Source organism: Mesoplodon mirus, assembly GCF_964341445.2.
Source record: "Mesoplodon mirus genome assembly, chromosome: 15".
NCBI lineage: Eukaryota > Metazoa > Chordata > Mammalia > Artiodactyla > Ziphiidae > Mesoplodon > Mesoplodon mirus.
The window spans coordinates 24,767,822-24,788,776 of record NC_138991.1 but is presented as its reverse complement, the minus strand read 5'-3'; the positions used below and the strand labels follow the sequence as shown (position 1 = coordinate 24,788,776).

General features: G+C 50.2%; 1 protein-coding gene across 2 annotated transcripts; it reads right to left on the bottom strand.

The window, feature by feature from the left end:
* Positions 1-1,469: 1,469 nt before the first annotated feature.
* On the bottom strand, positions 1,470-18,043 carry AHCY (adenosylhomocysteinase). Of its 2 annotated transcripts, none has more exons than XM_082644178.1 (10): positions 17,906-18,043; positions 12,331-12,521; positions 10,867-10,942; positions 9,041-9,190; positions 8,076-8,188; positions 7,399-7,606; positions 7,220-7,307; positions 7,002-7,119; positions 5,995-6,189; positions 1,470-2,358 (listed from the first exon to the last, which is right to left on the bottom strand). In XM_082644178.1, exons 1-10 carry the CDS (start codon positions 17,931-17,933, stop codon positions 2,227-2,229), a joined length of 1,299 nt encoding a protein of 432 aa, XP_082500304.1. In that variant the 5' UTR covers positions 17,934-18,043; the 3' UTR covers positions 1,470-2,226. The 2 variants fall into 2 exon arrangements, with proteins under 2 accessions (XP_082500304.1, XP_082500303.1); XM_082644177.1 differs by lacking the exon at positions 17,906-18,043 and adding an exon at positions 17,322-17,624.
* Positions 18,044-20,955: the final 2,912 nt, after the last annotated feature.

Below are 20,955 nucleotides of genomic sequence, written 5' to 3'. Positions count from 1 at the left end.
TGTTGCCTGCCTTTTGCCAGGGACCCAGGGCTGCTGCTAACAGCCTGAGGCCTGTGTGATTTGTAACTATCATAATATCATACTAATAATGTCTATTGATTGAGGCCTGTGCGATCTGCATTTATCATATCATACTAATAATGTCTATTGATTGAGCAGCTACTTCATGCCAGGATGATACCCAAGCTCCCAAATTTGCTTCTTGAGGTAAGAATTATAGTAAATAAGGGAACTTGGGGCTCAGAGAGACTAGGTATTGTGCCTGGACCTCACACCTCAGCGCTGGGATTCACACCCAGCCCACTTCATTCCAAAGCCTACGCCCCTAACCACCAGGCCACTGAAAGCCAGGCAAAGGAGATTCTGTCTGCCTAGAGCTGACACCTGGCAGGAGCCTTAGCCCCAAGGTTTTCTCCCATTTTCTCTCCTGGTGTCATTTCTGTCTTCTCCACCTCAGCAGGACACTTGAAATTGCCAGAGACGGCAACCCTGTTCAAATGGGCTAAAGGAAAAAAGGGAACTTTGTTGTTGTCACAGCACTAAACCGTCCAGTGGGTAGATCTAGTTAGCATAAAGCATGGCTAGATTCAGGTCCTCTGGAATGTGTCACTCTGTCTCTCAAGTCTATGTTGGTGTCACCCTCAGGCAGGCTTCCCCTCATGGGGGCAAAGAAGCAGCTCTAGGCTCACATTCCTGCCAAGCCTGGGAGCCCTACTGAAGAGAGCGCCTTTTCTCCATTTTCAGGACAGGTGGGTCTCTTTTACAGTTGCCACCTGCTGTGCAACGGGCACTGGGTGGGAGGGGTCGCAAGGGAACTTATTAGAAATGCAAATCAGGGGCTTCCCTGGTGGCGCAGTGGTTGACAGCCTGCCTGCCGATGCAGGGGACATGGGTTCGTGCTCCGGTCTGGGAGGATCCCACGTGCCGCGGAGCGGCATGATGATGAGGCCAGTTGTAACTGTGGACTTTAGGAAAGATGCTTAACTTCTATAAGTCTCCACTCTCATCCATAAAATTAGGATAATAATATTACTAAGCTTGTTATGAGAATAATGAAACTACAAAGCACCTAGCACTCAGTAGGTGCTCAATAAACAACACTCCCCCAAGGAGCAATGGATCAAGCCAAAGTGGAAATGGGGAGAAAACGAAATTATAAATTGAAATAGAAAAAAATAAGGTACAGGAAATAAATACAAACAGAGATTACAATAAATATAAATAGGTTAATCTCACCTATTAAATGACTCTTAGGTTGGGTAAAAAACAGGCTGTTTACAAAAGACACACCTGAAGACACAAGAGTTCTCTCTTCATTTTACCCAGTCTTCCAAGCCCAAGGGTGTGCCTGCAGCCCTTGTCACCCCACACTGCAACACAGCACACTATTACAGCACATCAGACTATTACCCCTTGGCTTACACCACACATTGTTGGCAGTGGATTATCTACAAAATAAAGGCTCAAAATTCTTTTAGGCACCAAAATTTTTATTAACCACCTTCTTGCTCTCTTTTAACATTATAAACCAAATTAATCTCTTTTTGACCCAGAGTTGTGATGAGAACATCAAGTTACAATGCACTTTTACGTTTCTCTGGCCCCTCTCAACCTCTGGCTGTCACTTCTCTCGTCCTTTCTTGGCTATCCCTTAACAATATATTCCAACCCCTGTAAAATAGGGACTAAAAGTACCAACCTCATCGTTCTGAGGTTTAAGAGAATGCCAAGCACTAAGCTGGGCTCTCAGGAGCATTCAAACTCCAACAGTTCCTCCACACCCTTTGACATAGCTCCTTCTCATCTGTCATGGGCTGTGGAACCAATGAACGTGTAAACCAAGAACATGGGTATAAAGTCCATAGGCCAAGTGAGGGCCTGGATGGTAAAGTGCATGGGCTTTGTGAACACCACTGCCAACTTCCAGCCTAAGGAAGGACTGACTGAGTGAGCAGTTCCAAAACCCCTGAGCTCATGGCTCCCTGTGGGTAACTCCCGTGTACCTCTATCATGACCAGGGCTTGAGGAGGGACTTCTCAATTCCCCCTGCCACACTTGGAACAGTATGAAGGATGCAGCAGAGGCCAAAGACTGAGTGACTAGCCCCAGGGAGGTGATGGGGAACATTATCAAACCAATCTCAAAGGTGGTGCCATTTGCTCTTGGGGAGGAGAGGTGGGGCCCAGGCAAGGACAGCAGCTGGAAGGCAAAGGGCAGGCCTGGTTCTCAATAGCGGTAGTGATCAGGTTTGAAGGGGCCATCACAGGACATGCCCAAGTACTGCGCCTGCTTCTCAGTCAGCTTGGTCAGCTTCACATTCAGCTTGCCCAGGTGGGCTTCAGCGACTGCTTCATCCAGCTGGGGAGAAACACAGAAAAAGCTGGAATCAGTGCCATGCTCTGGGATCCCTTACCTGCATCCAGCTGCCAAAAGAGGCAGAAACTGTTCTGTTGTGACATCTGCGGAGCGTTAAGCATATTACTTCATTCTATCCTCACAGCCAGCCTCCAGTGTGGCTTTTGGCTACTCAGCTCCCCTGCTGCAAGGGGGAACCAAGCTACATCCTCCCCTCCAAGCAGCCCTAATGGGACAATCAACTACATCTCCTTCCTTACCCTCCACCAACCTAAGCAGCTAACCAAAATGCTTCTCTGGAATTTATCTATGGACAGGACATATTTTCATGACAGGGGCTTTCAGGATTCCTAAACAGGGAGGCTATCAGTCTCTGCTCACCAGGGGCAAGTGTATTTGACAAGTGAAGTGAATGTAGGGGGAAAAAAGAGCCAAGAGACAGAGAAAGAGCTCTGATGCCAATGGATCCCTGGATCCAGTGTCTGAATCTTAGACTCCTCCATTACAGAACCAACAGAGTTCCTTTTTAGATTACACTGGTTGTGTTTGTTTCAAAATACATCCTTAGAACTGGTGGTATAGTGGTGAGCATAGCTGCCTTCCAAAATATACGTCCTTAAAATCTTTGTCTATAAATTCATAAAACTCCTTCCTACAAGAGGTGGAGCCTAATTCCTCACCCCTTGAGTGACTCAATTCTAATGAATAGAATAAAGCAGAAGTGATGGTGTGTGACTTGGAGACTGGGTCCTAAAAGGCACTTCAGCCTCCTCCTTTGCTCTCCCCCTGAATCTGGGGGAGGCCAGCTGCCATCTCATGAGGAAACTTAAGCAGCCCTATGGAGATACTCATGTGGCAAGGAACCACCTGCCAACAGTGATGTGAAGTGGATCTTCCAGCTCCAGTCAAGCCTTCAGATGACTGCAGCCCTGGCTGACATCTCGACTACAACCTCATGAATTAAGCTGCTCTCAAACTCTCAACCCACAGAAACTGAAATAATAAATGTTTATTGTTTTAAGCCAGTAAGTTTTGGATTTAAATTGCTATACAGTAACAGATAACTAATACACCAGTTTGAATAGGGTTTCTATCTACCACTTGCCACCGAAAGGATGCTGACTAATAAAAAAATTGCCATCTCCTTTCACAGATGTGGAAATCAAGGCTCAGAAAGGTGGAATGAGGGCTTCCCTGGTGGCGCAGTGGTTGAGAGTCTGCCTGCCGATGCAGGGGACACGGGTTCGTGCCCCGGTCCGGGAAGATCCCACGTGCCGCGGAGCGACTGGGCCCGTGAGCCATGGCCGCTGGGCCTGCGCGTCCGGAGCCTGTGCTCCGCAACGGGAGAGGCCACAACAGTGAGAGGCCCATGTACCACAAAACAAACAAACAAACAAACAAACAAACAAAGGTGGAATGACTTGCCCAAGGTCACAAAGCTAGTTAATGACAGAGCTAGGATTTGAATCCAGGGTCCACCTGGCTCCAAAGTCCCATAACTTGTCTCAAGTTATGGTCTCCAAGGCAGCTTTGAAGAGACAGAACAGAAACCAAGGAGGACAGAGGCTGGGGTTAGATAAGGCCTATTTCTAAGTCTGACCAGTGCTGAAATGCATAAAGGGGGCCTGAGAAGAAGGGCAAGTGGCTGTACTTAGAGAAGGATCAACCCTAAGCGGGGCTCTCACTTTCTCAGCATCCAGCTCCGGGTGGGGCCTCTTCCTACCCCCAAGTCCCATCCCATAATGGCACAATAGCCTTTAACCACAGCCCAGCCCAGACAGCTTTACATTCCCAAGCGGTTTCACACTCACGGTCTCATTAGAGGCTCACAAACACCCTTAAAAAGGAGGCCAGGGTTTATTCTTCTATTTAACAACTGAAGAAACTGGGGAGAGGCAGGCAAAGGCAGGAGCAGAGCCCAGCCCTAAGTCCTAAGGCCACGTCAGCTCTGGAGGCAGAATGAAGGTCTCCAGTGCCCAGAGGACACAACGAATGCTCCCTTCTCTTGGCCTGGCCTAGCCGAGAACACCCTTCCTTCTCCCTGCTCCCCGTACCCAGGAGGACATAACGGTTAACAACTTGGACAGGCAGGGGTGGGACGTACTCTTGGCCCAATACTTGGCAGCTGTTGAGGCAAGTCACCCTCTGAAGCTTAGTTTCATCATCTGTAGGCTGGGTCTCTCAGAGCTGGTACAGAGATCAGTGATAGTCAAGAGCGCTTGGTGCAAGTACCTTAAGAAATGGTGGCTGCTCTCTCTGTCACTGTTAACCAAGGTACGTAATCCCTCTCCCACATCTCGCATGTGAGATGTAGAGCCTGTCCCCAACCCGTATCTTGGCAGTGATGAAGGAAGAAGATAGGATGGGGCCAGGTGCTGGGGTAGGAGGTGAGCTCTTTGCCTTCTCACTTCCAACCCCAGCCTCATTTTAAAGGCCTGCCCAATCTCTCACTATATTCACAGTCGTATTTCCTCCAGCTGAGATCAGATGAGGGGTCGAATGAGACTTTTTTAACCGCACAACCAGCAAGGGGACCTGGCAGGCTGCCCAGGACAGGACAGCCCCTTGAGGCCCTTACAGGTAAAACACCTGGTCAGGCAAGACAGTGCCTGAGGAAGACTAGGGGGAAAGGAGTTGGCTGGCTCGGGGGCAGACAACTCAGCCTCTTCCTACTTCTCATCAGTTGGCAGACCAGCTTTTCAAAGGGTGGGAAGAGTGGTATGAAGACTCCACCGCAGCCTCTCCAGCAGCCAAGGGCTGGAAGCAAGAGCTACTCTTACCATTTAGCTGAGAGGGAAACTGAGGCCCAGTCAGGCAAAGTAGCAAAGCCAAGTTCACCCATGACACTGGCAAAAAAAAAAAAAGCCAGGACTAAAACATAGTGTTCTGACCTGTGGGAGAGGGCAGTTGCAGGGGGTGTTAGGACAAGCACTGGATTTGACATCAGATGACCTCATTGTCATGGTTAATCTGACCACACACTCACAACACGTCAGGTGCCATGCTCAGTGTGTTAGTGGCATCATCCAATTCCAAGGCCACAATCACGCAGCCTGTAGGCTGCATTCGGCTTACAAACACGTCCAAGTTAACCAACCTGGTTATATTTAAAAATTGATATCTAGCTTCCTTTGAAACGGCAGGACCCCTGGTCCAATGGGTCCAGGTTGATGACAGGCAGCCAACCTCTTCAACTGGGGCACGTGCTCTTTGGTCAGTTCCCACCCAGCCCATTTACCTGTCCAATCCCTCTGGGCATGTGGGTTTGTGACCTGTGATCTAAGGAAATCCTCACAATCCTTAAGCAGGTACTATCACCTTCGTTTTACAGATAAGGAAATGGAGGCACAGTTACACAGCCTCCAAGGGTAAGAGTGAGATTCAAACCTGGGTGTGTCTCACTCCAAAGCCCATGCTCCTCTCACCACCCAGCCCTGCCACTCTGGGAGTTATTCCCTGCTTTGGGCCCCAATTTCCTCCTCTGTTAAATGGAGAGAATGATTTCTGCCCTGCGGAGGACCCTGTGAAGATCTTCAAGAGAGTAGAGAGGCGAGTACTGTATGAACTCTGGCAAGGCCTGCATGGAGAGCCCAGGGCTGGACACATGACCCTTGGCCAGGGGTGGAGGTAGGAACCCACCTTCTTGGGCAGGAAGTGGACCCCGATGGGATACTTGTCTGGGTGGGTCCACAGCTCAATCTGCGCCAGCACCTGGTTGGTGAAGGAGTTGCTCATCACGAAGCTGGGGTGGCCCATGGCGCAGCCCAGGTTGACCAGCCGGCCCTCGGCCAGAATGATGATGCGGCGCCCGTTCTTCAACAAGTAGCGGTCCACCTACAAGTGGGCAGCACAGCGGTAAGGGCTAGTGGGCACAGCTCCCAGTGTCCACCCCTATCCTCATCCTACCCTCCTGTCCAGCAGGCCTCCCGACCTCCAGCAGGGCCCACAAAGGGCCTGGACTGCCCCAGAACAACCTCCAGCACAGGGCCTGGCACACACAATTAATAAGAGCCAGTATTTGTTATGCAACCCTGAGCGGCAGACCTCATAGGTCTGCTGTGAGAATTTAAAGAGCTGACATGTACAAGGCACTTAGTTTAAGTACTACGTATTAGCTAATGTTATTATTATTGGCACATGCCCTGGGCTAAGAACATACATATAACCATATATACATACATATATACACAATATATATATATATATAATTATCACATTTAATCCTACTAACAACCCTGTAAATTAAGTACTGCTATTATCCCCATTCCACAGATAAAGAAACTGAAGTTTAAAGGGTTAAGTTCTTTGTCCAGAGCTACACATTACAAAGTGGCTGCAACATGAGCCTGGACAGTCTGAGGACAGATCTCACGTTCTCAATCACCATGCCTAGTAACAAGTTGAATGCAGTGGTACTCAACCTTGGCTGCACATCAGAACCATCTTGGGACCTTTAAAAATGGGGATGCCTTGGCCTCACTCCAAGATTCCAATCTAAGCAGCCCTGAAACCTGTCCCTCTTCCGCCCAACCCACTGCCCAGGTTGCCAGAGCCTCGTCATCTGACTTCCTTGACGGCCAGCCCAGGAGCACGCCCCCCTCGGCGCTCCATCCACCAAGCCTGCTGGCAGGGCTGGGGCTTCTCACCTGGGGCTTGATGTTCACCTTCTCCACAGCGTTCTCGTTCAGCCACTTGACGTCAATCTCCACGTCAAAGTGTCCGATGTTACACACAATGGCGTCATCTTTCATCTGTTCAAAGTGCCTGTGGAGGAGCCCCAGCCTGTGACAGACTGTCAGGGACCAAGAGCAGCCGCAAACCTGCCCCCTCCTTCACTCCCTGGGGCCCCCCGCCTGGCGCCTACCGGCCGAGGATGATGTCGATACAGCCCGTGGTGGTGACAAAGATGTTGCCCTCCTGACAGGCCTCATCCATGATGGTCACCTCATAGCCTGTGTAGAGACAGTGTCTGTGCGTCATCCAGGGTGGCCTTGCCCCGCCTCTGGCCCCAGTGGCTGACAACCAACCTTCACCCTATCATACCCTCCATGGCAGCCTGAAGCGCGTTGATGGGGTCGATCTCTGTGATGATGACACGGGCCCCGAAGCCCCTCAGGGCCTGGGCACAGCCCTTGCCCACGTCGCCATAGCCCGCTACCACCGCCACCTTGCCCGCAATCATCACGTCCGTGGCCCGCTTGATGCCATCTATGAGGGACTCCCGGCAGCCATAGAGGTTGTCAAACTTGCTCTGAAAGGAGAGGGGGCAAGGCGGCTATGGGGGCAGGCGAGGCCCTGGGGCCTCAGACCCACTCTCAACATCGCAGCCTGGTGGGCCTTGGGCTGATCACCTCCTGGGACTTCTCCCCACCAGCTAATGTGCTCATGTGCCCCTTGCCCTGCTCAGTCCCACGACTCTCCCTGGCCTTTCTCTGCCAGTCCAGAAGGCTTCCTGCAGATCAACTATGAGAGATTGTCCGGTCAAAGAATCTGCTTCACGTTAAACCTCTTGATGCCCAGCTCTGAGGCTCACTGCACAGTTCTTTGCCTCTAACGCCTTCAATGCTTTGCCTTACTACCCTAAGTCTACAACCCCTTTCCCCCGTCAAATAAGGGCTAAGCCCCTAGCCTGCAGCCTTCCCAGGGGACTTTCTGCAGGGCCTACTCCTGAGCTGCTCTGGGAACCAACAGCTGGAGCCATCACTGCCCCACAGGCTCACCTTGGTGACAGAGTCGTTGACGTTGATGGCAGGCACCTTCAGAATCCCGTTGGCCATCATCTTGTACAGGTTGTGGACCCCCGTTGTGGTCTCTTCGGAGATGCCTCGGATGCCTGAACAAGAGAGGAGGGGATGAATTTCAGGCCAGGAAGGAGTAGCCCAAGGGACAGGGTGGCCTCTGAGATGAAACTCCAAGAGCCTCAGAGAGCCCACAGCTGAACTCACCCAAATTCCTCATCTTTGCCTCCTAAAGCCGCTCCTCCTTCTGGGTTCCTATCTCTGTAACGGACACCACAGTCCACCTAATCACCTAGGCCAGCATGAGGGAGGAGCCACTACCATCACCAGGCCTAATGATTCTACCTCCCAACAACCCCCGAACTCTCCACTTGCACTGTCACTGCCCTAGTCCCAGCCACAACTCATCCTCTACACAGCAGCCATTTTTAACACGTACATTTGCAGGGAAGTCTTTTCAGTACCATCCAACTACTTCCCTTTACTCTCAGGATCAAGCCAGACTCTCTTCTCAATCTATTCTATTATGTCTTTACACATCTGACCTTCACTAAAGCTCCAGCCACAACCTGCAATTCTCCCCAGTGAAGGAAGCTGCCATGCTGGCTAACTTTCTGTTTCATGAATGGGCTATCCTTTCCTGCCTCAGGGCCTTTGCACTCACTACACTACCCCACTTTCCTCCCCACCTGCTTTTAACAAAGCTGACGCCTTCCCAGCTGTTCTCAGCCCTGGCCCTGGCTTGCCCTTGGGCCAGCCAGGCCTCCCCTAGCCACCCAGCCCCGAGGCCAGGCCCCAGCACACCTACAGGAGCCTGCAGTTCTCCCATCTTCCACAGAATCTGCTGCTCGAGGCACTGGGGGTCCTGCCAGGCCTGCTGCTTTCAGGTGGGCAAGCAGGCCCCATTTAAACCACTAGCACCCAGTCCACCCACCCGTCCTACTCACCTGACAGGAGCTGTGGGTACTTGGTGTGGATGAGGTTGGTGAGGTCACCACCATCGTCCAGAATCATGTTGAGGGGCCCGTCCTTGAAGTACAGCGTCTGCTCAATGCACCACAGATATTCCTCGTCCGTTTCACCCTTCCAGGCATACACTGGAGAGTGAGTGGCACATCAGGGCCTGGCCCTCCCCACTGGCACTTGTTCCAGGGACCCACCTGGATAGAGCCAATACTATCTCCTTCCTAATTCCCATCGCCTGCCACCTCTAGCACCTCTGAGGACTCAGCAATGGTAAGAACACAACTTGGAGCCAGAGAAATCTGAGTGCAAGTCCTGGTTCTGCACTCACCAGCTGTGTGACTTTGGGAAAATCACTTCACCTCTCTGAGCCTCAGTTTCCTCATCTATAATAGTATGGATTATGAGACAGAGGCCAAGTACAGACACCCCCCCCCCATATATAGGTATCTGGAAATAATTATTTCCTTTCCTACCTCTTCTGTCTGGGCCCCCAACCCAGTGACCAGGGCTCCTACCCACATGCCTACTGCTAGGATGGAGGTGCACAGGGGCAGGAAGCCACACTCAGGTGGACCCAAGCGAGACAAGATCCAAGATTCATTATGCACTGAAAGGACTTGATGGGCCAGCAGTCTCTGTGGTAGGTTATCCTAGGCAGTCTGGCCAAAAACTACTAACAGCAGCTACCATGTATGGAGCACTTTCTCTGTGCCAGACATTACTCTAACTGCTTCATGCCCCATCTCATTTTTCCTCACAGAAACCCTGTGAGGCAGCCATTACCATCATCATCACTTACAGATGCCCAGAGAGGGGCTAAGATGTGCCCAGATCACTCAGCATGGCATTCCTGAGCAGGCATCAGAACCCAGGGCTCCTGGGAATTCGAGGGCAGACCAGTGGTTAGGACTCTGCGCTTTCACTGCTAGGGGCCCAGGTTTGATCCCTGGTCAGGGAATTAAGATCACGCAAGCCACATGGCACAGCCAAAAAAAAGAACCCAGAGCTCCTGACTGCCAGCCCAGGCTCCTCCCATCATATGGGACAACTGAGACACAGGTGTGGGGCTCCCATGAACCTCCTGTGAGCAAAGGATACCTGCCAAAGCAGGGCCAGCTTCCCCTCCCCCAAACTGGGGCAGACAGTGGTATTAAAAACAAAACCTTTCCCAGAAAAGGGCTATGGAGCCCAAACTAGGCTGAGGAGTTGGGGACAGGCCGATCCAGCCTTGGTCAGTCTCTGGAGAGGTCCTCCCCCACTCTTTACCCTCCACCTGTGGCTGGTTAGAAGGAACTGTCAATGTCCTACTTCATCATCATCAGAGCTAACCAACCACTGCCCTCCTCAAGCCCAGGCATACTTGTGCCTATTTCCCCAGCAGCTTGTGAGAAAGTCTTTCCTCTTTGGTCCTGGTATTTCCCCAGCACCCTAGACCATCAGATACTATGCAATGGACCTCTGGGACTGTTTTTCTGCCCAGTATCCCTCCCTGATTCTTTCGGAAACAGACCCACATCATTCCTTTAAAGAATTTCCCCTCTTCAACATCATGTGGTTCCCAATCATTAGATCCCACCCTTCCTGATCACATGACTTGAACTGGGCAAGTAAGTGCCTTCAGTAGGATTTTAGATGACAGTTGGACAAAACAGTTCTTTCCAATGGGTCACTAGGCTAGGATTCTGTGGCCATGACTCCTCTCCTCTACCGCAGGGAAGTCTGTAGCAGTACAAGTCAGTGAAGCAAACAGGGAAAAGCAGAGCCACTTCATGCATTCCTGCATCCCCCAGCAGCAAGCTGGCCTCACCTGGAATGCCAGCCTTGGCAATGGCAGCTGCGGCATGGTCCTGGGTGGAGAAGATATTGCAGCTGGACCACCGCACCTGAAAGAGCCAGCAAAACAGGGCTGGTCACAGACAGTTCAGAAGACCAAGGTCACTGGACAGGCATAAGAAAACGCCCTGGAGCTAGGGCAGAGAGGCTCGGGATCTACATCCAGCCAGCTCTGCAACCTCAGGCTGGGTTGCAAATGGCAACCAGTGGATGGGAGTGGATGGGAGCCAGAGCACTGACAAGACCCAACTTATGTTAAAACATGGCTCTGCTGTGTGGAAGGGAAAAGGCTCCACACGGAAGCAAGGAGACAAGGGCAGAAGCTGTTGTTAGACTTCAGACAAGAAATGCACCTCTAGCAGTGGAGGTGATGATGCGTGTACTTTGAGGGCTGAGCTGACAGGATTTGCTGCAGGGTTCGTTGTTGGAGTAACAGAGCAAGAGGAGTCAGGGACGACCCCAGGTTCTGAACTGAGAGGGCCTGTAAGGCTGAAGTCTGCATCTGCCTACACGGGGAAGCCTCCAAGAAGAGAAGGAAATCATGTGTTCCTTTGGACACGTTGAGACTGAGAGGTCAATCAGACCTCCAGGTGGAGGTGATACATCAGCTGCTGGGTATACAGGTCTGGAGTTCCAGGGAGAAGTCCAGGCTAGTACATATAACTGGGAGTCATCACCATATAGACAGTATTTAAAGCCATAAAATCAGATTGCCAAGAGTGTGAGTGTAGAAAACAAAGAAGAGGTGCAAGGACTGAAACCTGGTGTGTTCTGTAGCTAGCTTTTGCTGCTCTGCCCTGCCCCCTGCTTTGGGAAACATCTTGCCCCCAGAGAAGTTGGAAGAGCTGCAATCATTGGTACACATAACCCAGGCTGAACCAATCAGAGCGCGCCATCCTTCCAGCAGCCATGATTGGCCAAGGGCAGGCACATGACCCCAGGAAGGCCTAGGAGAGCCAAGCCAGTCCTTAGATGACTCAGTAGGACGCCAGGCTTGAGTTTTTCCTATCAGAGCTCCCCAGTCAGGAGAATGTGAACTGAGGGCAGTCAGACGCCGTCTTCCCAGCGAGAGAAAATCTGCAGAGCAGTCACGACAAATGGAGGTGGGGGGGCCTCCCTGGTGGCGCAGTGGTTGAGAGTCCGCCTGCCGATGCAGGGGATACGGGTTCGTGCCCCGGTCCGGGAGGATCCCATATGCCGCGGAGCGGCTGGGCCCGTGAGCCATGGCCGCTGGGCCTGCGCATCCGGAGCCTGTGCTCCGCAACGGGAGAGGCCACAACAGTGAGAGGCCAGCATACCGCAAAAAGAAAAAAAAAAAAAAAAAAAAAATGGAGGTGGGGGGCACTGTGACAAGGCTGTAGCTGGAACCCCTGCTGGGCCTGAGGGGGCACAAGACTGGATTTCCCCACTGCACAAGAACTGCTGCTGCGGGCCTCACCTCAGCACCCAGGGCAACGAGGGTCTCAATGAGGACAGCTGTCTCCACGGTCATGTGCAGGCAGCCGGCAATGCGGGCGCCCTTCAGTGGTTTGGAGGCCGAGTACATCTCCCGCATGTGCATCAGGCCCGGCATCTCATTCTCTGCGAGGTCCAGGGCCTTGCGCCCCCAGGCGGCCAGGCCGATGTCAGCTGTAGGGGCAGGATGGATGGGAGTTCGTGAGCCACCTCATCACACGAACCACAAAGCACTGCCACTCAGCCCTCATCCACTTGAGGACTCGAAGCACTAGACTGGGTAATCTGGTCACTGAACTCTCTCGCTCATGCAACAGGGATTTATGGAGCCAGGGCAGTCAAAAAAGAAAGACATGGTTCCTGCCAGTAACCACAGCTTACTTACAGCCTTGTGGGAGAACACATTTAATCAAAGGAGCACACAGGACCACGAATATTACAACACAGGTAAGCGCCCCCTTGAAAAACAGCTATCAGCCTATATATACCTCCTGCTACCCTTTCTGCTGCCACCTACCATCGTCCTCATTCCCTAAAGATTTTAGCTCCTGGGTCTCCACATTCCTAGTCAACACTCTTGGTGACTTCAGCACTCATAAATGATATAATCCAACACCTTGGACTTCAGCACAGCTCCTTGATCTCCTTGAAGATATAAAAATGCTTCTCCAGTCCTAATGTTTCTCTCCACATTGAGGGAACTCATCTGTGTAACTAACACTCTGGGCTTCTCTCTGCCCCAGGGAAGGTGGAGTGACTTGTCTAACTAGTAAACTTAGGAGGAATAAACTGGGTATGCGCAGTTCAGGTCTCCCTTCTTTTGCAAGCAAGCAGCAGCCAACCTACCTGCAGGAAGTGTGTTCTTCCACATAGAGACCTACCCAGGCCCGCCCTGCCTGTAACTAGTGGGTTAACTGCTGAATTTTGGGGTTCAGTTAGCATGATCATTGGGACTTTGACACTAATCTACATTCTCTGGCTTTGATGTTATTAGTCATCCGTTGGTCTCTACAGCGGATTGGTTCCGGGAACGCCTGTGGACACCAAAATTCTCGGACACTCAAGTCCCTTATATAAAATGGCATAGTACAATGAATACTACTCCTCTCCCTTATAATCTCACCCTCCTTCCCCTGCCACACTAGCCCATTCTCAAGGTCAGTCCCTAGGGCAGTGTTTGCAAACTTCCCTGATAAGGGTCATCTGGCATGCTTACAAATCTCCCCTGGGGAATCAAATTCAGTAGGTCTAGGATGGGGCCTGGAACTCCCGTGATTTTTATCTTTAGGGGAGCTTAGATCCTGCCAATCACCCAAACGGGGTGGTGGGTGGGAGGGAAAGGACTATAGAGAATTTAGTAAGAAATAATAAAACCAACTAAGTCACTCTGCTTCCTACTGTACATCTAAACAACTTCACAGATGAAATATACCCCCCCCACGGGAGGGACTACTCCCAGTGTGCCTCAGCACACACCCACTCCACCCCTGCCCACGTTGGCAGGCCATCACCCATGATACTCTCCCTTGGAAATCTTGATTTCAAGCAACTGACTCTGGCCATGTCCCATCTTTCCAAAACTCTCTGTCTAGAGCCCAAACTCCAATAAAGCTGCAACGGGTCAGGTCAGAACCTTTAATCCGTTTATCCTACCGATTATCACTGTCCCTCACTGCACCCTTCATGTTCTCAACATCTTCCACAATTTAGATTCCACTGTCCCTTCTACCCTCTTGTTCTCTGAGAACTCCTCAGCAAAACTCCCACCCTGGTTAAACCCAGCCCTCCACTGCACCCAAGTCACTGAGCCCAGCAGGAGGAAAATGATGACCACACCAAGAGTTTCATTTATTAAGACCACAAATCTCAAGGGACACACCAGCAATCCTATTACATCTTCTTAGTAAATTTACCACCTTTTCCACTCCAAACTTCTAACGTTTCCTCATCAACTGATGACCTCACTTCACAACTCATCGAGAAGGATTCAGAACTATGCCACTCCTCCTCCAGGGAATCCACTAGCCCTCCTCACATGTAGTTACAGACCAGGCATTCCTCTGTTACAACAGACAGCGCTGTCTCTGCTCTGTGGGGCCTGATCCTGTATCGTTTTACCTCCTTGATGACTTCAATACTCCACTAAAACTGCTCTTCTCAAGGTCTCTGTAAGGCCTAATCCCCATAACTAATGGTCAGTTAGTCTCTCCCTGCAGCATGAATAGCACTGAGAACTCTCTCCTTCTGAAACCCTTTCTTGGCTTGGCTTCTATGCCTGTCTTTCTGTGGCTTCCCTATCACCTTCCTGGCTCCTCTTCCTGTTACAGACTCTAAAGTTTGGAAGCCCTCAGGGCTTCATCATCTCCCTCTTCTCTCCTATCAGATGAGCTCATCCCATTTTATGGCTTGAAATACCTTTTCTATGGAAATGTCTCCCACACATTCATCTCCAGCCCAATCTTCTCCGCTGAACTTGAGACTCATATAATCCAACTGCCTATTCAGCATCTCAATTTGGATGCCCAACTGGATTATGTGTCAAGTTTGAGCCCTTGTGACTCCTTGCCCTCACCCCTCAACTTGTCACTCCCCAAATCTTCCCATTTTAGGAAATGAAACCACCATTCGACCAGCTGCTCCAGCCAGAAACTTACCATTTCTTGATTTCTCTTTCTCCCTTGCACCCCCTTTCAACCCATCAGCACACTGTTGGCTCAACATCCCAAATACAAGCAATCCAACAGCCTCTCACCACCGTGGATCACTGAAGCCACCTCCTCATTGGTCTCCCTGCTCCCACGTACTATTCTCCCCACAGGAGTCAGAGAAACAAACTTTTCAATTTTAAAATATATCACCTCCATTCTTCTGCTCAAGTAAAAAACAAGCCAACATCCAATGGCTTCCCCTTAACCATGAATAAAATCCGAACTCATCACAGGGCTTTAGAGTCCTACCCAGGTGACTGCCCACCCTTCTCCCCCATCTCTCCACCCTCTTGTCCCCCTCTCTAGTTGCTTAACCACTCGAACCTCCGGGTGAGCTAAACTCATTCCCACCTCAGGGCTTTAACCAAGCAACTCTCTTACCCTGGAAGGCTCCTCCCCGAGCACCTGATACAGTACCTGGCACACAGCAGGGGCTCAACAAAAACCTGGAAACAGGAAAGAACTTGGTATATTGTTGCTGGAGGAACAGAGTGTGCCAGGGTGACTCTAGTAGAGGGAGTTAAGATGATGAATCAGGACTTTATTCCTATAGAGTTTTAAGGGGAGTATCATGCCCAGACCTGTCTTCCGAAAAGCCCTCTTTGGTTGCTGCATGTATCTGTGGAGCAAGAGACCCGGGGAGACCTGTGAGGAGGGAGACCAGGACTGGGGTGGTGGCCACAGAGACAGAGAATTGGGCAGATCTCCTCACTTATAAAATGGAGACAATACTACTGTATTATCCGTATGCATGTCTGTCCCACCCTCATCCTTGAGTCACCCTTGTATCTCTAGTGCCCAGCTGGGCCTGGCACAGAGAAGGGGTCCACAAATGTTTACCAACCACACCTGTTGTTAGGACTGAATGAGGGAAGGTCCACGAAAGGGGCTGGCACGAGACAGGGTTAGCAAACAAGAAACAAATCTGAACCTAGTCCAACTCCCAGCATTTACCCATGAGGAAACGCTCAGAGAAGGGTTTGCCCCAGGTTCCACAGCCAGTCAATGGCAGAGGCAGGACTGGTGGCCAGGGAGGGCTAGAACCAGAGGCTCCTGGGAGGGGCACAGCAGTAGTGGACAATGGTTCCTGTCCTATCCTAAGCTTCACCCCCTCTGCCACCACCTGTCCCTCTAGACAACAAGAACTCTTTCACTGCTCTCAGGACAGCTGTGTCAGCCCTGGTGTTTTCGTGGGTCCCTCAACTCCAAGGGCACAGGAGGGTCTGGCATTCTAAGCTCTGGGGGTTTTGGTGCCCAGGAGAGCTGAGGACTTGCAGAGGTTGCAGTAACACCTGTCCCAGGACAAGCTAAGAGGCATAATAGCAAAACCCTCTCTGAGTCTCAGTTTCTTCATCTCTAAAGTGGGAATAATGATCCCTAACCTTCTATGAGCCCTGAGGATTAAAGAAGATGCCATATGGGCAAGGTCGGGCACACTGTGCCCTCCCTGACGGAGGCGTCCTTCCTCCAACCCTACCTAGCCAAGCTCCTCCACTTCCAAATGCAGCCTTATCTGCTGCCACACAACCCAAAGCCCTCAACCCTAACCCATCCCACTCTCCACAGTGTAACATGTCCCCATTCCAGTTCTGCCACTGGACCTTGACTTAATCTTTCTGGGCTTCAGTTTCATCCACACAATAGGGACAATAACCTTCTCCGGCCTGCTACTTGATAAACTACTACTGACAGCTTGTTACTTTCCACAGTCTTTGCAAGTCACTTCCTGTTAGGGCTTCAGTTTCTTCCTCTGTATCATGAGATAAAGTCCACCTCTAAAGATCATTCTGTAAACAAATGTAAATCCCCAGATACATAGCAAGTGCTCCATGAATGATGCTTTTCTCCAGGTTGAATAGTGTCTTGAATTTACTTTAAAAATTGCTATCCAGGCTGAACTGGTTTTTGCTGAAAGGTCATTAGGGTTATTCCAAATGTGTTCACTTACATACAGTGGTGAAAAGGTGGGCACAGCCTGGGTTCATATCCTGCTCCACCACCTCCCAGCTGTAAAAATGTGGGCAAGTTACCTTTTTTCCTGGGTTTCAGTAAACCCATCATAAAATGAGAAAGTAATAGTCCCTACCCTAAAAACCCATTAGAATAAAATGAATTAATCTATAATAAACGTAGAAGGCAATGCCCATTCCATAGTAAACGCCCAATAAACATTAACTATCAGTGTATCAGCTTCAATCCATAGAAGAGCAGGAAGAATTTTTCTAACCACTCCAAAATTTCTTCGAGATTCTCTGTATGACTGTACCTTCTGGCCAGGTGGGTGACCCCAAGAGGCTGAGTAACAAGCCCAAAGTCCCTGGTAAGTGGACTAGCCCGGCCTCGGGCTCAGTCTCCAGGCCTCTCCCCACGTGCCCTTCGGGGCCCCGGGGCCCTCGCCTTCCCTGTAGGAGGCCCAGAGAGGGTGGGCACTTGCCCGGGACCACCAAGTTAGCCAAGGAGCCGGTCCAGGCCCAGGAGGCAGGATCCAGGCCCCCTAGTGTAGGTCCCGGCAGGTGCCACTGGTCCCAGGCCGTGGCCAGGTGCGCGCTGCCCGCCTGCCCCAGGCGGCTCTGGCGGAACACGCCGCCAGTTCGCCGCTCCGCGGGCCTCGCTGCTACACCGGCCTCGCGGGGCACGCCGGGACGCATAGTCCGCGGCCGCCTCCGAAGACCCGCTCGCGGCGGCGGGAGAACTCCAACCCCCAGACGGCCTCGCGCGGCCAAGACCGCGCCGTGCCGGCGATTCAAGGGGGTCCTTCAGAGCGCCCCGGGTCGGCTCCGCGGCAGCCGCCCCAACAGGCCCCCAGCGGAGGCGGAGCAGACGCGGCCGACTGCACATCCTGGAACTCACCGACTTTGTAAGGCAGCTTGTCCGACATGCCGGCGGCGTTTCCGCACGGAGTGATGGATACGAGCGAAGGGTGCCGAGCCGCGAGCTGGGTACAGGAGCGGGGCAGGCGGCGCCGGGTAGGGACCTGCGCGTGGCGCCGGCGCCTTTAAATATCTTCCCCTAGCTTGCATATTCATGAGTCCCGCTGGAGCGGAGCCATAGGGGCGGGGCAAACGCACGGGGGCGGGGCCGGAGTGGACTTCGGTCGCTGCTGAGCGCAGTTTTTTTCTCATGCGGTCCTTCCACCTCCCGCCCTGGGCAGCGAAGGGAGATGGGGATAGGCCTGAGAACTAACTCGAGGCCGTTCTTTCTTTCATTCGTTCAACCAGTAACACCAATGTCAAAACCGGGTGAAACTGAAATTCCAAACAGTTCACTTCCCCGAACCTCAGTTTCTTCTTCAGTAAAGTGGGCAGAATGATACCTACCATACAGATTCTAAATTGCAATATGTCAAGTTCCTAGCACATCCTAGACCTTCCACCCTCCTCCCACTATCCTGAGTTTAGTTAAATTTGTATGCGTGTTTATACTTTTACTACATATGTATAAATCATTAAATGCTTCATAGAATTCTTTCTGTGTTTAAAACCTTCATATAAATGGTACCATACTGTACTTATCCTTCTGCAGTTTGCTTTTTTCTGTTAAGAGTCATGCATAGACTTTGAATGTATTCATTTTTGCTGCTGTATAGAATTTCATTGTCTACATCCCACTATTAATTTATCTGTTCTCCTGTTTGCTGACTAGTCTGACATTATTGCATACATGGAAGAATGAACATTGTCTCTTAGTGCCCATGAGTAGGTGTCTCTGGGCCATAAGTGTACTTAAGGGTGAAGTTTCTGAGCTGAAGGCACGTTTTTAACTTTCCTAGGTATTGCCAAATTGTTTTCCAAAATAGTTTATCCTCTCACCAGCAGTGTCTGAGAGGGCTTGTTGTTCCACATCCCTGTCACCACTTGTCAGTCTGACATAAATTTTTGTTAAACTGATGGGTGTGCAAATCTCCTTGTGGTTTTAATCGGCCACCTGAAGACTCTTTAACATCTCTTTAGGAACCCTCTGCCCTAGCATCCACCCAGCTGCTATCTCCTTCCTCTCCTTCTCATACTTTTTCAGAGTTGACCCATTCTGTGTCTGTGCTTTCTCACCACCCACTCAGTCCTCAGCTATGTGATCTCCACCCCCAGGTCTCTGCTGAAACTGCTCCAGCCAAGGTCAGCAGGAAACCTGGCTGAATCCAAAGGATGTGCCTCAGCCTGCATCCCAACTCACCTCACTGCTGCACACAATGTGCCCTTGGCCTCCACTTTCCTGACTCTCCTCCCACTCTCCACAGGGTAACTTCTCTGGCCTAAGCACCTTTCTATCCTTCACTAGCGACTTCAAGTGTTGATGTTCCTTTTTTCTCTTACTCCGCTCCACCTTCCAGGCCCATCTCACCCACACTTATGGCTATTGTGACCACTTATATCCAGATAACCCCAGTGTTCATGGAATAAAACACTACCTTACCCCAGACACTGCCTGTTTCGCTTCTCAATTAATGCCCCTTCTCCCTGGAGTTACCACTACAGTGATTAATGTTTAATGCCTTTATCGTTCCCTTGCTTTTTAAAAATGGATGTTACTACCTCTATGACTCTCCTAAATAATACATTGTTTAGTTTTGACTGTGTTTTGCCCTTGTATAAATGAAATCATACTGTATATATTCTTCTGCAAGTTGCTATCTCTTTCAACATTGCTTTTGAGAGTCATTCATGTATATACTGTAGCTATGGTTCATTTATTTTCATTTCTGTTTAATCCACTTATTTATTCATTCTATTGTTGATGGACATTGGGTTATTTCAGGGGTTTTTTGTTTTTTGTTTTTTATTTATTTTTGGCTGCATTGGGTCTTCGTTGCTGCGTGTGGGCTTTCTCTAGTTGCGGCGAGTGGGGGCTACTCTTTGTTGTGGTGTGCGGACTTCTCATCGTGGTTGCTTTTTTTGTTGCGGAGCACAGGCTCTAGGTGCGTAGGCTTTAGTAGTTGCTGCACGCAGGCTCAGTAGTTGCGGCATGCGGGCCCTGGAATGTGCAGGCTCAGTAGTTGTGGCACACGGGCTTAGTTGCTCTGCGGCATGTGGGGTCTTCCCGGACCAGGGATCGAACCCGTGTCCCCTGCATTGGCAGGTGAATTCTTGACCACCGTGCCAGCAGGGAAGTCCCTGTTTCAGTTTTTTGCTACTACGAAGAATACTGCTCTAACATTCTTATGTGTGTGTGTAGATCGATACAGATATAGATATAGATAGATATAGATATAGAATTTGGGAGTTGAATTACTTGAACAGATATGCTCATGTCCAACTTAACTAGGTAATATGAAACTGTTTCCTAAAGTGGTTGCATCAGTCTATACTCTGACCAGCAGTGGATAAAAACTCTTGTTTTATGCCCTTATCAGCATACCAATTTTTTTTTCCAATCTGGCAGTTATGAAATGATTTCTCATTGTGGTTTTAATCTGCATTTCTTTGACTACTGTGACTAATGAGGTAGAGCATCTGTTCATATGTTATAACCCATCTGGGAGTCTTTGTCTGTAAAAGTTCCATTCATGTCTTTGCCTGTTTAAAACTAGGTGGTGTGTTTTTCTTTTCAGCTAATAGGAATTCTTTACATATTCTGGATACTAGTCCTTTGCTAATTTTATGTGATGCAAATATCCTCTCCAGGTTTGTGGTTTGTGGTTTGTGTTCTCACCCTCTCTCTGTTGTTTTTTGATAAATAGAAATTCTTAGTTTTAATATAGTCAAATTTATCAATCTTTTCCCATAGTGTTAGTGGCAGTTTTTGTCTTGTTTTAGAAAACCTATATACCCCAAAGTCATAAAGAATTTCTCCTATATTGTTATCCCAAAGTTTTATAGTTCAAATATGTATGTGGTGTGAGGTAGGAATTCTATTTCATTTTTTTCCCATAAGGATAAGCAGTTGTCCCAGTACCACTTACGGGA

Bases quoted from the DNA above. Each gene is read 5' to 3' on its own strand.
- AHCY (XM_082644178.1), bottom strand. From the start codon at position 17,933: ATGTCGGACAAGCTGCCTTACAAAGTCG. The intron at 7,607-8,075 runs GTGAGCCTGTGG...CTCTCCTTTCAG, and splicing joins TCAACGACTCTGTCACCAAG to AGCAAGTTTGACAACCTCTA. The intron at 6,190-7,001 runs GTGAGAAGCCCC...GCCCACTTGTAG, and splicing joins AGGTGAACATCAAGCCCCAG to GTGGACCGCTACTTGTTGAA.